The sequence below is a fragment of the Protopterus annectens genome, chromosome 17.part0 (genome assembly GCF_019279795.1).
Source record: "Protopterus annectens isolate FY-2018-M chromosome 17.part0, PAN1.0, whole genome shotgun sequence".
In the NCBI taxonomy this organism is placed as follows: domain Eukaryota; kingdom Metazoa; phylum Chordata; order Ceratodontiformes; family Protopteridae; genus Protopterus; species Protopterus annectens.
In genome coordinates, this window is record NC_056751.1 from 130,925,565 (window position 1) to 130,942,071 (window position 16,507).

General features: G+C 45.2%; 1 protein-coding gene across 6 annotated transcripts in view; it reads left to right on the plus strand.

Annotated features, from left to right (window-relative positions):
- The window catches only part of CDC14B (cell division cycle 14B), a 2,772,169-nt gene that overhangs the window by 1,138,058 nt on the left and 1,617,604 nt on the right, over positions 1 to 16,507 (plus strand). For all 6 annotated transcript variants that reach the window (XM_044059784.1, XM_044059788.1, XM_044059789.1 and 3 more), the window contains one exon: positions 4,315 to 4,381. In XM_044059784.1, coding sequence (XP_043915719.1) covers positions 4,315 to 4,381 — 67 coding nt within the window. The remainder of the gene's footprint in view (positions 1 to 4,314; positions 4,382 to 16,507) is intronic.

Sequence of the window (16,507 nt, forward strand, 5' to 3'; positions counted from 1 at the left end):
TGCCTGGAGGGTGGACTCCCTTTCTTTCAGCTGGAAGGACCTGACAGTATATGCCTTTCCACCTCTTCCTTTGATGTACAAAGTTCTACTGAAGATCAGAGAGGAACAGCCAAAGGTAATTCTGATAGCTCCAGACTGGCCAAGGCAACATTGGTACCCGCTACTGAGAAGCATGTCTCGGACGCATTCATGGCATCTACCTCTATGTCCTTTACTTCTAACGCAGAACAACTACAAGACCCTGCATCCAAACTTAAAAACACTGCAGCTAACTGCTTGGAAAATTGCATAAAACAAAACCAACTTGATTTATCTCAGAGGGTTAAGGACATTATCCTGGAGGCTCGCAGACCCTCCACAAGGAAAACATATTCAGCCAAATGGAAAAGATTCCTCATTTGGAGTGCAGAAAAGGGAGAAAATGTCACACTTAGCAAACCTAGTACACATCCTGGAATACTTAGCAGAACTGTTCCACAATGGCCTGTCCTATTCTTCCATTAAGATACATGCATCAGCAATTTCAGCAGAGTACAACATGGATCCTCCTGTCTTCTCTCATCCTCTCCTCAGACAATTTTTGAGAGGGATCAGAAATGTAAAGCCTCCAAGGAAACCACCTTTGCCTGCATGGGATCTCAATTTTGTGCTAGAAAAATTAACACTTCCCCCTTTTGAACCAGCAGCAACAGCAGACTTACAGTTCTTATCTTGGAAAACTGCCTTCCTGCTAGCAATCACTTCAGCAAGAAGGGTATCTGAGTTACTGGCATAAATGGCAGTGTAGCCTTTCCTTATCTTCCATCAGGATAGAGTGTCGCTGAGAACCAATCCTACTTTTATGCCAAAGGTGGTATCCAGGGTATCCTTGAACCAAGCTGTACATCTACCTACATTCTTCCCCAACCCGCAGAACAGGGGGGAAAAACTACTACACACCTTGGATGTACACAGACAACTGCGCTACTATCTGGACAGAACCAAGGCCAGCAGAAAAACTGACCAGCTTCTGGTAGCATATGCAACAGGAGTGCAAGGAAAAGCAATTTCAAAACAGACAATCTCAAAATGGATAGGAAATTGCATTCGATTCTGCTACTCATTTCATGGAAAGACAACTCCTGAAAATATCAGGCCTCACTCCACAGGAGCTACAGCTACCACTACAGCTTTCCTGTGAGGAGTGGCTACCAAAGACATTTTAGAAGCTGCTACTTGGAGCTCCGTGCATACATTTGCCAAGCATTATAATCTTCCTTTATACTCCAGATCCCGAGCAGGTTTTGCAACTGCTGTTTTACAAGGGATCTTAACTACACCATCATTATCTTATTGCCTCCTCCCCCCGTTTGGCTATGGTATTCTACCCATTTGTTATGACTGCAGATGCATCCTTGAAGGACATAGTACAGTTTTGTACCTACCATAAATGTAGATGTCCGATAGGTATGCATCTGCAGTCAGGATTACCCACCCTCCTTCCCCTCTGTGGTATTCCTAGGGTACTTACCCCTCTTTTAGCTAGCTGGGGGAATCTATTCTGGTGTATTTGTTTGTATGTATATGTGTATAAATATTTTGCTTTCTACTGTTTGGAATTATCTGCATTTATCCAAATTTAGCCTTCCTAGAGGGCACCTGGCATCTGGGGCAAGAAACACTGAGGAAAATGGCGTCGGCTGATGCCTTTATACCCCAGCAGCTATGACGTCGGGTGAAGTGCGACATCAGCCGAGGCCAGACCCAGACTTTGGAATCCGGCCGACCGAAGGGCTGCCTGAGGCAGGACAACCCATTTGTTATGACTGCAGATGCATACCTATCGGACATCTACATTTATGGTAGGTACAAAACTGTACTTTGTCTCTCCTCCTCCTCTATTAAAATGCTTGCCTCTGCTATCTCTGCTCATTTCAACACTGAGCACCCACTTTTCTCACATCCTCTGATTAAACAGTTCCTAAGAGGGGCTAGCAACTTGAGGCCACCCAGAAGAGCACCTACCCTAGCTTGGGACCTAAACGTTGTGTTTGAAAAGCTCACCCTGCCCCCCTTTGAACCAGCATTTTCAGCAGAGTTAAAGCTTCTCTGCTGGAAGACGGCCTTTCTTCTTGCCATCACTTAGGCCAGAAGAGTCTCCGAGCTACAAGCACTCATGGGTGTAGAGCCCTTCATCATCTTCCATGCTGACAGGGTGTCCCTCAGGACTAACCCATCCTTCATGCCCAAAATTGTGTCCAGTGTGGTGCTGAACCAATCCATTCATTTGCCCACCTTTTTCCCTAACCCACAAAACAAGGGGGAAAGGATCTTGCACTCTCTAGATGTACACAGCTCTGATTCTATCTCGACAGGACAAAATAGTTCAGAAAGACTGATCAATTGCTGGTCAGCTTTGCTGCTGGGGCAGAGGGCAAAGCCATTTCCAAGCAAACCATTTTCAAATAGCACACTGCATCCATTTCTGTTACAAGCAACATGGGAAACCACCCACTAAGGGAGTCAGGACTCACTCCACCAGAGCAGCCTTCACCTCTGCAGCTTTCCTCAGAGGAGTCCCCACCAGGGACTTTCTGGAGGCTGCCATATGGACATCTGTTCACACTTTCACCTAGCACTACCACCTGGCTATCTCTTCCAAATCCAGGGCAGGTTTTGCCACTGCAGTCTTGTAGGGCAACCTAGCCACCCCCTAGTCTCATTGACTGCCTCCAGCCTTTTCCTCAGCTTTGGGAATCAAGCCAAATGTCATGATTGCATCAGTGAAACACGAAAATCATAGTACAGTTGTGTACACTTTCCATAAATGTAGATGTTCGAGTGTGTTCACTGTTGCAGTCCTGGTTTGCCTCCCTCCATCCCCCTCCTCTCTCTCCCTCCTTACAAGGAACTTGTTAGCATTTCCTTTCTACTGGTGGGGTTCTTCCACCAAAGCCTGGCTCCCACTTGGGGACTCCTGACAGGGCAAGAAAAACTGATGCAATGGCGTCAGCTGCCTTACTTTATACTACTGACGACCTGACGTCAGTCCAGAAGCGACAGCAACCGATGCAGAAATACTATGCCTCTGATATTTAGGCCAGCCGATCGCTACCCTGGCAGGGATAACCCAAATGTGATGACTGCAAAAGTGAATACACTCGAACATCTACATTTACGGTAAGTGTACGCAGCTGTACTTTCTTGCATCTGCTTATATAACTTTTCCATCTGTGGGCTGAGGTTGTAACTTGAAAGTATGCAACTTCCAGAAGGTTTTGGCTTTGGTGTGCTGGCTGGATATCCGGTTACTTTGGCAGGATAACTCATCTGTTTAGAATACTGCAGCAGTGATCAGTAGGACCTCTTCTGTTAACTGCCTTACAGATAAGAAAATTCATGATGGTTGCAGTTGGTGCATTTTCCCTCAGAGACCTGAAATCTGGAAAACAGATGGCATTTTTTTCACTTGTACAGATGCATTTCTCCATTCTAACACCTCATAAACATGTGCATTTGTTAGAATGCACTGCAGACAGCACTTTGGGTGAGCTTTTAGTTTTTCCTTCAGGATGTGTTGTAGGATTCAGTACCATCTGAAGTGCAGCATCTAATCCCTATGCATTAGCATATTCAAAACTATATTATTTATGTATTCATCATAGATTTAACTCTTCATAGAGTCTCAAACGTGCATGTAATTTTTTTATCCTGTTAGAAGTAGAATTGAGGCCTTAACCCTGACTCTGTGTACTGTTCTCTTCATGTTCGAATGGTTGCAATATAGTAATTTTATCGGTAGTTCTCAAAAGGGCCCTGGTTTAGACGATCAAATATTGTAGCAACCCAAGGAAATGTAGATGGGTTGATAGTTGCTTAGTCATTGGATTAATCTGGATTATTCCCCAGGTTATTGTGCTGCATTTTGTGTGGGCAGCATTTTAGATGCATGTTCTTCTTTTGCCTCCACACCCACCTCTGCCATACAGCATCCTCTGATTTTTTTTTTTCTTTTTTTCCACCCTAAGATTAATTTCCCTTGCTTGACATCCTTGCATGTTTTGTCGTTGATATTGCATCTTCCATTTATTTCCTTTTTGAAACAAGTGTCTTCCAAAAGCATAGTTAAATTTTAGTCGTACCCATCTGTTAGAGTTTGTGTAATAATGACTTGCTTAAAGTGTGGACTATATATTTAGTATTGCTGCTGTAGAAAACGTTATTTCATTGCATACAAAATGCTTTATTTTATTCTGTGAATGTTGTATTTACGTTTTTCTAAAAATGAAGTAGACATTGCTTGCATATTTTTCTGAGTAATGTGTTTCATTACAGGGATGCTTCATTTGGCATTAGCAATTATGGTTTAACCATTCTTGACTGTTTACAAGCTGTAAACAAGGTAAGCTGTTTATTAGTTTACTTTAAATAATTCCATGCTATTATATTGTCTAGTTAAGATATCATTGACCCATAAATTGCTAATTGTTAAAATATTCTTCAGCCATGTGTGGAACAGCTACTTTAAATTCTGGCTTCCCTGCCTTTTGTTTTTCCTCAACAGTTAGCATTTGAAGGATTCATAGTTTTTGTATATTGCCGCTATGCTTTGTGGATAAGTTACTGACAGTGTGGCTTTTCTGAATGTAGTATTTATACGAAGTAAAATTCAAGTATTTTTTGAGCCTTTTAACTTCTGAATGGAAGAAGGCATGTTTGTCATTTTATATTTGCGTTCTTGCAAATATCCTTTAAAAAAAAGTGTAAAACTTCTCTGTGTGGAAGATTTTCAATTAATATACATTTAGTTAATCACTTTATATTAATTGTACAATATTTTTGTAGATGGTTTTTAGGGTTCTTTTACACAGACCTGAAGAAGTCTAGAAGGACGGAAAGCGATCTGTGTTAATAATAGGTTATAGAATTAGAATGTGATTTGCACAATGGATTTTTTGCATGCAAAATGTATGTGTGTATATTTATATATATTTTTAGATTGCCAAATGGCCTAAGGTTTATATATTTCCAGCCACGTAGTATATTGTCTTGGATAAAATCACAGACTTAATATTCTGGTCAAATAAGAGGTACCACATCATTAAGTTTAAATGTTATGACAGCTACCAAGTAGGGCATGACCAGCTCGAATGTCACATTGATGGTGGAAGGGATGTGAATTTCACGTACATACCAATGCATTGGGCCGGATTCACGATGGCTTGCACGGAGTCTACGAGTAGAGTAAGACTTCATGCAGCCATCATGTCAGACGAGCGATCCACGAACAGCCTGTAGGGGCGTGTAAGAGAGCTCCTAACACGTCTCCTACATGGAGAGGGCTGTGATATGCAAATTACCTCACTTGCAGCCGAAAGGCATGCAAATGAGGTAAGTTTGCGATCTAGGAAGCAGAAACCTGTCGGAGTAGGAGACGTGTTAGCTGCAGAAATGTACTCAGTTGACAACTGAGTACCGTTCTGCAAATAGCACAATGGAGCCTTGTCAGCTCCAAATAAAGGTTGCATATGGTTGAGGAAGCATGCCAATGGCCAAATATACGGCCATCGGAAAGTTTCCCTGATGCAAAATTAAAATAAAAATATTTTTTTTCCGGCGATTTCCGATGTTTAAGCGTAGCACTGCGCAAACGGGCTGCACTATAAAAAATCATAAAATAAGGCAATAAAAGCCACAAACATGGAATTTATGAAAATTGTCAAATTTCAATGCAAGGGAATAGCAGGCTGAAGACAACATGGCCACTGAGTAGGGGTTGCTAAGGGGAGAAGCACAGTCTAAGACATGTAACCAAGCATTAGTAGGCAATCCTATGTAAATGAGTGTTAGGATAGTGAATCACACTTTTACATAGCAAATGAGCACAGTCAGTGGAGTGTAGGAGTAGGATGTGGGGAGGAACAGAGTAAGAGATAGGTGACATCACAAGGGGGTTATGTATGAAAGTAGTGCAGCTCATTGGAGGACAGTGGCATCTGTTAGGTGTCAGTTAGACATCATGGAAAGAGGTGTGTCAACAGGTAGGCCAGGGAAAGCCAAGAAATGGAAGATGTATACTGTGGATAACACCAAAGTTTCTTGCAGAGCGGGTATGCGCGCCTGTGAACTTGAGTAAGACAGAGTGCGCGCGTGGAAGTGTGAGTGCGTGCGTTTAAGCCAGAGTAAGCATGTATAAGGCTGTTGGAAGACCTGTAAACTTGTTTGCGCTGGTGTGCACGCATTTTAGCCCGAATAATCAAGTTGTAGTCCGTCTAAGCATGTATGTACGTGTGTGAGCTGCTGTGAGTGTGTTTGCTCTTGTATGTGCGTTGCTCCTCCTGAGGAAACAGGAAAAAGGAAGCACAACAAATAGCAAGCTACCAGGTGATACTAGTAGAACTAGCAGGTGAAAACAATCCAAATCAGGCAATAACACAGGCAGAGCACTAGCCTAGCCTAGCCTAGCCCAGCCCAGCACTTAAAACTCTGCAAAAAACAGTGCAGTTTGTTTCTCACAAGAGACACTGAAACAGTGGAGTATGCTACTAGAAGTGAAAACTGAAAAAACTTCACTCAGACAAAAAATGCTAGGGGCTGCCATTGCTGTTATAAGATGACATATGCAACATGCTGAGGGTGGTGACAATGCAAATGCTGCTGGACAACCCACAGTGAGGAGACGGAGAAGAGTGTACAGGCCCAGGGTCACCTACCAGGGGTTACATGAGCTGGAGATAGTGGAGCGCTATAGAGTGGACAGAGACCTCCTGCAGCAAATTGTGGGGCTGTGCAGGCCACGTCTCACGCACAGAACCAACAGAGGGGAACCCATCCCAGTGGAAACCAAGGTATGTGTTGGCCTAAGAATATTAGCAACAGGTACCTTTCAGAGACCAACAGGTGATATGATGGGGATATCACGGGCATCAGCATCCAGGGTACTGCACCATTTCCTGGATGCCATGTCAGCACATGTCGGTGATCATGTATATTTCCCCAATTCCCGTGAGGTATTGGCCAGCAATATGCGTCTCTTCCAGCAAATGGCAGAATACCCTGAGGTAGTGGGTGCAATAGACTGCACGCATATACGCATCAAAGCACCAGCCTGTGAGCGTGGTAGGGCCTACATTAACCGCAAGGGCTTCCCCTCCATCAGCTGCCAGGTCATATGTGATGCCCAGGGCATAATAATGAATGTGTGTGCTGGCTGCCCTGGAAGCTACCATGATTCCCATATCTGGCATCTGACGCAGCTGTGCTGGACATTTGCCAATGGGAACATCCCACATGGTCACTTAGTGGGGGATGCTGGCTATGCACTGGAGCTGTGGCTGATGACACCCATCAAAAATGCACACACACCTGAACAAGAACGCAATAATGAGGCACACGCACAAACACTAAATGTAATCGAGCATGTGTTTGTGTTCCTCAAGTCACTGTTCCAATGCCTGGATGCATCTGGTGGAGCCTTGCAATACTCGCCAACTACATGTACCCAAATTGTCATGGTATGTGCTATGCTACATAATATGATCCTGCGAAAACAGCTGCAACAGGACCAGCATAGGCCTGGGCCAAACAGCCCCCCACCTGTGCCAAGGCCATCACAGGCAGAGTGTGACTCGGAGGAGGAACAACCTGAGCCTGCCCCAGTAGGCAGATGGAGGCGTGCCCAGTTTGCCTTGGCCTTGGCAAAGAGGCAACGCATAGCACATACACTGGCTCAGTAGGAACCCTGGAAATGATACCGCTCTCTGACTCGCACATATAGTATAAGGGATGCCTAACATGACACTACTTGTTGCCAAACATGTATAGGGAGTTCAGTATGCGCATCCAACATAGGCAGCCCTGCAGCACAACCTAAGGCATGATTGCCATGTGTTAAGCAATGTAAGGTAGTGCTAAACAGCATTTACCACCATGTTGTATATGCAAACTTGATGGCCTTCAGTAGCTTCCTACCCTCACCACACATGAGGCCACAATATGAAGACAAGATGATCAATTATAACAATTGGCTTAAGTATTGGTGTCAGTGAAAGGGGATTCAATGCCTGTCAGCCTGGGATGAGATGCTCGACAAGACATGATGCTTTGCTAGGGATGGATTTCACCTATCACCTGTTGGATATTGCCAAAGGCTCTTGTCACCCCCATAGTGCCTTTTCTAGGTAAGGCTCAAAACACAAACCCACCTCCATAGGTATCACAAGGGATACGAAAGTATAAGTAATGTTACTCAGTGCCAGAAGTCTAAACTGCAAGATGCACGCACTCCAAACACTCCTCAGCATGGATAATGTTGATATCTGTGCAGTAACAGAAACCTGGTTCAAGGCTCCCAGGAGCACCCTAGCATTCACAGGTACACCTCATACCATGCTTTACAGCTGCAAAACATGGAACAAACTACAAAAGGAGGGTTAGTATCAATGTTTGTCAAAGATACCCACACCCCCAGGTTGGTGGCACAGCATGAAGCATCAGAGACTACCCATGTGTAACCAACAGTGGGTAAAACCACCTTTCCAGTTCATAGCCTGCTACAGACCACCCTCCTAAACCCAGGAACCACACTTGGCCGACTGGAGAACACATGAAAATATGAAGATCTCCCCATACACCATTATATTGGGCGGCTTCAACTACCCAAACATACACTGGGAGCATTACCCTAGCTCCAACATCCTAGGCCAAAGGTTCCCAGAATTTATAAACCAAAATGCTATGGAACAACTTGCTACCACTCCCACAAGAGGGGAAAACATACTGGACCTGATCATCACCAGCATGGGGACTCTATGCCCAATACCAGAAGTGTATCCCTCACTGGTACGATCACACCAGATAGTAATCTCACTGGATATTCACATCCCCACCCCAGCCCATGGCCAGAAAACCACAGTGAAAAATGTTCACTAAAGCATATGTCGCACACCTCAAAACTGAGGTGGAATCCTTCACATCTCCTGTGTCTGTGGAAAATACGGCCCAGACCTCATAACCCTTTATAAATGCATTCTATGAACACTGTCAGGAATGCATGGATTATGCAATCCCAAATAAAACCAAGACCCAATCCTCCAAAGGCAGGCATCCTGTTTGGTGGACCCCAGCCATAAACAAACCATACAATACAAGGAAGAAGCTTCCAAATCACAAAAAGGGAAGCCATCTCTGACCAGTATTATTTAAAAACAATGTCCACACACAAAATTGTCTTAAGGCCATCTGTGAGATAAAAATCGTACAGGACACCAAGGATAATCACAAGGCATTCTTTACCTATTGTAGGAACTTGTGTGGGAATCCCCAGGTATGTTCAGAATTAGTCCAAAATGGCAAACAATACAACAAACCCACAGACATTGCCAACATCTAAGCTGACAGGTTTAGTGCAAACTTCTCCCCCCACCAAAAGGGCAAATATCTATCCCAGCAGAGTGCTGGCCCCCTGACATCACAGATGCTCAGGTAACAGCCAGCCTCTCCAAAGCAAAACACCCAGCATCAATGGGACCAAACGGTGTCCTGGGCTGTGTCCAACATGAACCCCAAGAAGAATTAAACATGCACATAAAACCACTGTTCAATGTCAGCCTTAACGCACGATATGTACCCAAAGAGCAGTGTACAGCAACAGTGGACCCTCTCCACAAAGGTGGTGCCTCAACAGATACTGCAAACAATCGCCCCAGAAGCCTGACTAGGTTGGTCTGCAAAGCTATGGAAAGGATCATCATGGACCTCAGAAATAAACATATTGGGGGGGACACAGACACTGGATCCTACCCATTTTGCCTTTAAGGGCAGATCCTGCCTCTTAAATCTGGTTGAGTCATTTGAAACAGTCACCAAGGCTATTGAGGGGATGGTGGTCCACACAGCCTGCCTGCACCTTGCAAAAGCCTTCCATACAGTACCCCACTTGGTCATCATAGATAAGATCACCAGCTTCAATAGAAACCCCTATGTCACTAGATGGGTTGCAAACTGGCTCAAGGACAGAACCCACATGGTCTGAAATGCTGGAGCCATGTCAGACCACAAACCAGCTACAAGTGGCATCCCATAAGGCTCAGTCCTGGGACCTCCCTTGTTTGGTATATATTTCTCAGAGGTACAGGCCAACACAGAAGGACTGTTTGTGAACAAGTTTGTAGATGACTGCAAACTGGGCGCCATAATCGACCCTCCAGCTGACACCAGCGTCCTACAAAAGGGCCTCATAGATACAGACAACTGGTGCCAGAGCCATGTCCTCAAGCTAAACACAAAACAGTGTATAGTCCTCCCCTTTGTCAAAAACTAAGTGCCCACAAATTACTACATATGTGGTAACCCATTAAGTATGGAAGAAGTGATAAGGGACCTGGGGACCCAAGTCGATAGCAATCTCACATTCGACAACCATGTGGCCAAAGTGTTCGGAGAAACATTTCACATAGCCCACATAATCATGAAGGTAATCACATCTACATCAGTGGAGGTCATTGTGCCTCTTAACTCATCCCTCATCAGGCCCATAATTGAGTACAATGCCCCTTGTGGAATGTACCTTTTCAGACACCTGCAGCAGCTGGAAAGACCACAAAAGTACCTCAGCTGGAGGATCAAAGGGCTCAAACACATGCCAGTCACTGCCCGGTTAAAGAAACTGCAGCTCCACTCAGTGGCATACTGCCTGCCCAGAGGCGATTTGTGCCAGATGTATAAAGCCATGTCCAACCTGAAATCAATGGACATGTTGCCCTTGGAAAATCAGAATCCCATCAAGCTATGTGCTCAAGAGACCTGAACCTCAGGACTGAAATAAATAGGACATGCTGGAGTGACAGATCCATAACCCAGAGGTTCCCCCCACTCTTGAGTAAACTCCCACTCCAGGTTAGCCAGAGTCCCTCGTTGACTATCTTCAAGAGGAATCCTGATGAGTGGATGGGAGATTGTAGGTTTACCCTGGGTATCACTTCTATGTCACTGTTAGCCAGAGGCACAGTATACTAACCATGAAAAATGTAATGGCAAACTCCACTTACAATGTGTGTTGAAAGCCAAACCCACTCTGGTTAGGATTATAAATGGCCTAGGGCAGATAGCCTAGTATGAACCTATGAACAGAATCACACACCAAGTAGTACAACTGTGGTCACTGTGGAGTAATGTTTGCCAATGTCCACCCAAGTTGATGAATACACAGCAATGTCGGACAAGCCTGGTTTAAGTAGGCCATAGTTGAACAAAATGCAACATGTTCATAGTTGCCCATCTGGCCCTTAATTAGTCTGGTCTGCTCAGTATGAGCATTTGCAGCAGTGATGGGACTCAAACCCATGATACTGTGCACCATAGTGAAAGTACTGAACCACTACACCATGACAGTATTGCAGTGTTCACCCAGTATGAGAGAATGTTGCCAAGTCTTTGCAAACTGTCCCATGGAAACCCTGCAAGCACAGCATAATCCCTGTTGAGTTATGACACAAAGGAGTCTGGCAATAAGAACACAACATGACTTCCAACACACACAGTATTAATGTCAATATTAGTCATGTTCGCACACAACCACAAATGTAGTGGACTTCAGATCACAGCATATGGAAAGGTCACACTGGGCATGCTCATACACTTGGATAAATGAGACACGTGTCAGGCAACAAAACATGGAAAGCCTGAACTGGGCATGATTGCACACTAAGGCCATGTCTGAGTATAGCAGTCAGTCACACATTTCTGGCAGTTGTATGTGTTAAGCCAGGAACCTCCCATGATCCAGCAATCCACCCTGTGCACACAGTTAAATGACAACAGACTCGTATATTAATATACCGGAACCCTGTCATGATCAAACATGTTACGCAGATGCACACGTTCACAGAAACTGTGAAAGCTACGGCAATAAAGACCTGCAAACAGTAGCAGCAACAAATATTGTGCATCACAAACATAGGTGCAGAGGTGAATACTAGGCTGTCTGCCTTGGGGAATTCATAAGCCTAGGCAGAGTGTATTTGGCGCCTGCCTCCCCAGTAGAGTAGCCTACTGTGCCTCTGTAAAGTAGGTCACAGAAGGCACCCTTTAAGGCTACTTTGCTGTGCCTCTGTCAAGCAGGGACACAGTGGAAATCCCAGATGTGAATTTGCAATTTCCCATCCATGCGGCTGTATTTTGATGGAAGAGTGTTGGTGAGGGGCTATGCCTAACTTTAACTGGGATTCAATTCCAGAGTGAGGGGAGCCTGAGAGTAATGAATCTGTCCCTGCAGCATGTCCTGTTTGTTTGTGCTGAGGTTTACGTCCGTGGAGTGTGTAGCTGTAAAGGTCTTGGATGTTATGAGGTGGAGCATGTCCATTACTTCTGGGTTTGAAATGGCTGTGTACGTCAGGCATAGATTACCTCTGAGTAGGCATTAAGCAACTGAGTAGAGCTGGAGATCCTTTAGCTGAGCTGCATAGGACATCTGTGTGTAGCCCATGATTCTCTTGGAGAGGTACTGTTGTGTTCACTGTAGTTGCCACAGGTGTTGGGTAAGGTACACCCCAAATGGGGCACTGTAGTCAAACATGGTCCTGATGAGTGAGTAGTAGAGGGCCACAATGACCTCACATGATCTACATGCAAACACCCATGTGAGAAGGAGGGCTATACAAAGTTTTTAGCAATGACTCTCTGTCAATGTGATTAGCAAAGGAGAGGTTATGATCTATCTGGGTCTGTGGGATATTGCTCTGTTATGTAGTGGCTTCCTCCTTCTGTTGTACAGCTTATATATGGCTGGGGTCAACCAGACAGGTCTCCTGTTTTGGAGGAGTCATGGTTTTATGCGGGATAGCATGATCAATGCATACCTGCAGCTGCTCATACAATGTGTTTGTAAAGAATTCTGCAGTTTGGTCTCTATTAACTTCCAGCATGGGGCCTCTGAAGTATTCCACCCCAGTCTTCACAAGTGCAAAGTCTGCTTTTGAGAAATTCTTTACAGTGATTTCCTTGGCTGGGTGTGGGGACGGGATATGGATGTCCAGGGAAAGTTGATCATGGTGCGATCTTAACAATGACAGTTCTACCTCTGGTGTGGAACATAGAGTCCCCATGTTGGTGATGATCAGGTCCAATATGTATTCCCCCTAGTGGGTGTGGTGACTGGTTGTGCCATAGCACATGAATTCATAAATTGTAGTGGCTGTAGGGTGATGTTGAGGGCTTGAGTAGTATCCCCATTCAATATTTGTGTACCTGAAGTCAACCACTATAATGGTGTGTGTGAAGACCTTCATATCTGACACTGTTCCCAGGAAAGCCAAGTGTGGTTACTGGGTATGGGTGAGTGGTCTGAACTACACACCAAACCAAAAGGCAGTTTTGCACAATGGTAGGTGTATATGTATGGCCTGTCATGCTTAGTGCAGTATGACCAACCCAGAGGTGTGTGCATCTGTGCTGTATATGGATACACCCCCTACTTGTGTTCTGTCACAAGTCCTGTGGTCATGAAACATGGTATAGAACATAACCTGGCAGTGCCAGTGTGCATATGTGACCCTGAACTAGGTTTCTGTGAATGCACAGATATTGGTATCCCCCATAATGAGGGATAGTTAAAAATGTACATTCTTCTTTGGAAAGACTGATGATGTCAGCACCCTATAAATACAGCAGGAGAAGGGAAATCATCCAGTAATGCGAATAGCGTGCTGTGCTAATGCGTCTGTCTCGAGTATCATAACATAGTTAGGTAGGGGGTTGAATCCTGCAAACGCTGTGTGTGTGGGGGGGGGGGGCAGGGGTGTGTGTATGTCTGAAATTCTTTGTGAAAGGAATGGCCATTTTGAAGACTGGGATAACACACTAAAAGATGTACATTCTTCTTTGGAAACACTGATGATGTCATCACCCTATAAATACAGCAGGAGAAGGGAAATCATCCAGTAATGCGAATAGCGTGCTGTGCTAATGCATCTCTCTCAAGTGCCATAACCTAGTTAGGTAGGGGTTTAAATCCTACAAATGCAATGTGTGCGTTTGTCACACAGTTTGTGACTGTGTTGTGTGTGTTGCTTTCATTATTGTATGACACATAACAGTAATTGCCATGCACACATCAGGTATGTGTTTGCCACATACAGATATGTACCTGTGACCTATAATAGTTCCTGTGTGTGAAGCCTGCCCCATATGAATACAGTTGTTACCTTTGCCGCCATGTGCCGCAGCTTACCAGACCTTAGGCCATACATGTATGTTGGTGATAATGCAAGCTATTGCAGTGATCTGTGTCCTAGGCCAACTATGTGACACACACCCATGAAAGCTTTGATAGATTAATGTGGATGACGGTTCATGTCTGCAGTATATGTCAGATATGTTAAAACACAGCAAAGTCTGTGAGTGATGGCCATCCAGTGTAGGTGTATGGCAACTGTTGCCGATATGCATACAGACATCTTCTTGCTTAGGTGATACACAGAGGGACTGCAGAATACCTTTGGAAATGTGAATATCACAGGATAGACAAGATAACACCTGTCCACATGTACACACCATTACCCGTTCTACATGATGGGTGCTACCACCTACATGGTACTGTTTGATTACTATTGTTAACTACGATGACAATGCCACAGTAGCGTTACAGCAATATACCATGGCTTAGACAACGGGTATCTGTCCGTATGATACTCTTGTGGTGGTTAGGTGTGTCATGTGTAGAATGCATTGTAGGCCACTGTATGTATTTGCAGTCATGGATGGACATATCCATAGTGTGTTGGCATGTACATGAGACTGCTGTATGCCAAAGGGTATTGATGTCGTTCAAGGATGCATCTGCAGTCATCACATATGGGTTGTCCTGCCTCAGGCAGCCCTTCGGTCGGCCGGATTCCAAAGTCTGGGTCCGGCGTCGGCTGATGTCGCCCCTTCCCCGATGTCAGAGCGCCTGGGGTATAAAAGCGTCAGCCGACGCCATCTTCCTCCGTCTTTCTTGCCGCGTGGTGCCCGAAGCAGAAGCAGTTCGCAAGTGCCGGTCGGCCAGCTCCTGTAATTCAGCTACCGAAGACTTCAAAAGCTAAGTACCCCGTTGGGGACTCTTTCTTGCCTCAGCCGATGTCAGATAAAGTTAATAATTGCTTAACTTGTGGGAAACAAATAACTCATAAGGATTTCCACTCTTACTGCCTAGGCCCAGACCACGACGTCTCGGCCTGTTCAGCCTGTGCTTCCTTCAACCGACACACTCTTAGTCGGGCGGAGTTTGCAGAGGAATTTTTTGGGGCTAGTTTTTCATACAATATGCCATCGGAGACTCTGACTTCACATTTAACAAAGAAACGGAAGGACAAGGACCGACACACGCGGGCCGGGGTTTCGGCTGAAACCACGGCCAGGCCTACCGCGAGTGTCTCGGTCTCGGCTGAAACCGAGTCCTTGGTACTTCCGACCCCCGAAACCACTCAACCGACAACCTCGGCCCCGGAGGCCCCTGCTGAGTCGGTTATTGAATTTCCTTCAGAAACTGGTGTCTTGGAAACTTCCGACACCATTCCTCTAAACAAAACTACACCAGCACGTGGTGCAGCTAGGCCTCCTGCATCCATGTCCATAAAGGCATTCACCAGGGCTAAAGCTGCTAAACATACAAAAGCTATGCCTCCCAGGGTTATTCCTCAGGGACCCTCTACAAGTTCACAGATTCTAACTTTAGCAGAGGACCTTATTTCCTTAATTAGGGGCTCTCAACCCCATCCGGACAGGGGCTCTCAACCTCCTCTAGACAAAAGGCCCAGGGTTGAGCCCTCTGATCCCCACTCCTCAGAGGAGGCCTCTGATGGCTCTGCTCTCTCGGACTACCAGGAGGAAGCTTTTTCGGCCTACGAGGATTCTGATGCAGAGGATTCAATCCCCTCGGCCTCCCCTCCTGAAGAACTATCCTTCGGGGAGACCCTTCACACTATGAGAGAGCATTTCAAATGGCAGGGCCAGGAATTCTCTGATTCCAGGAAAAGATTAAGAACTTTTCTGCATTTACCTCAGCATAGACCTTTGGCTATTCCTCCTGTTTTGAATGTCATTGATGATGTGTACTCTGAGTCTAGCATAACCCCTGACACTCTTCCTCTGGCCCCTGTCAAACCTGATGGGTACTACAGGGTCCCGGACTCGCATCTTTTTCTTTACAAGGCCCACTCTGCTGATCCAGAAACTATTTCCCAGGGCCCTAAAGGGGTTGCAGCTGCCACTACTAAAAATCCACTACCCTCTGAAAGGGAGTCCAGGGCTTTAGAGAGATGGGGTAAAAAAGTGTATACTTCTGCTACTCTTTCTATGAGGGCATTAAATTGTCAATTTCATATGATACAGTACCAATAGTATTTGTTAGATGAATTGCATAAAAAACTGTCTTCACCTGAACCACTAGATCGCAAATCACTTCAGGATCTGGTACATAACTCCCAGCAGGTTAGCAACCATTTCTTACAGTGTGGTTATGATGCATTGGAAGCTTCATGTAGGTCAGCTA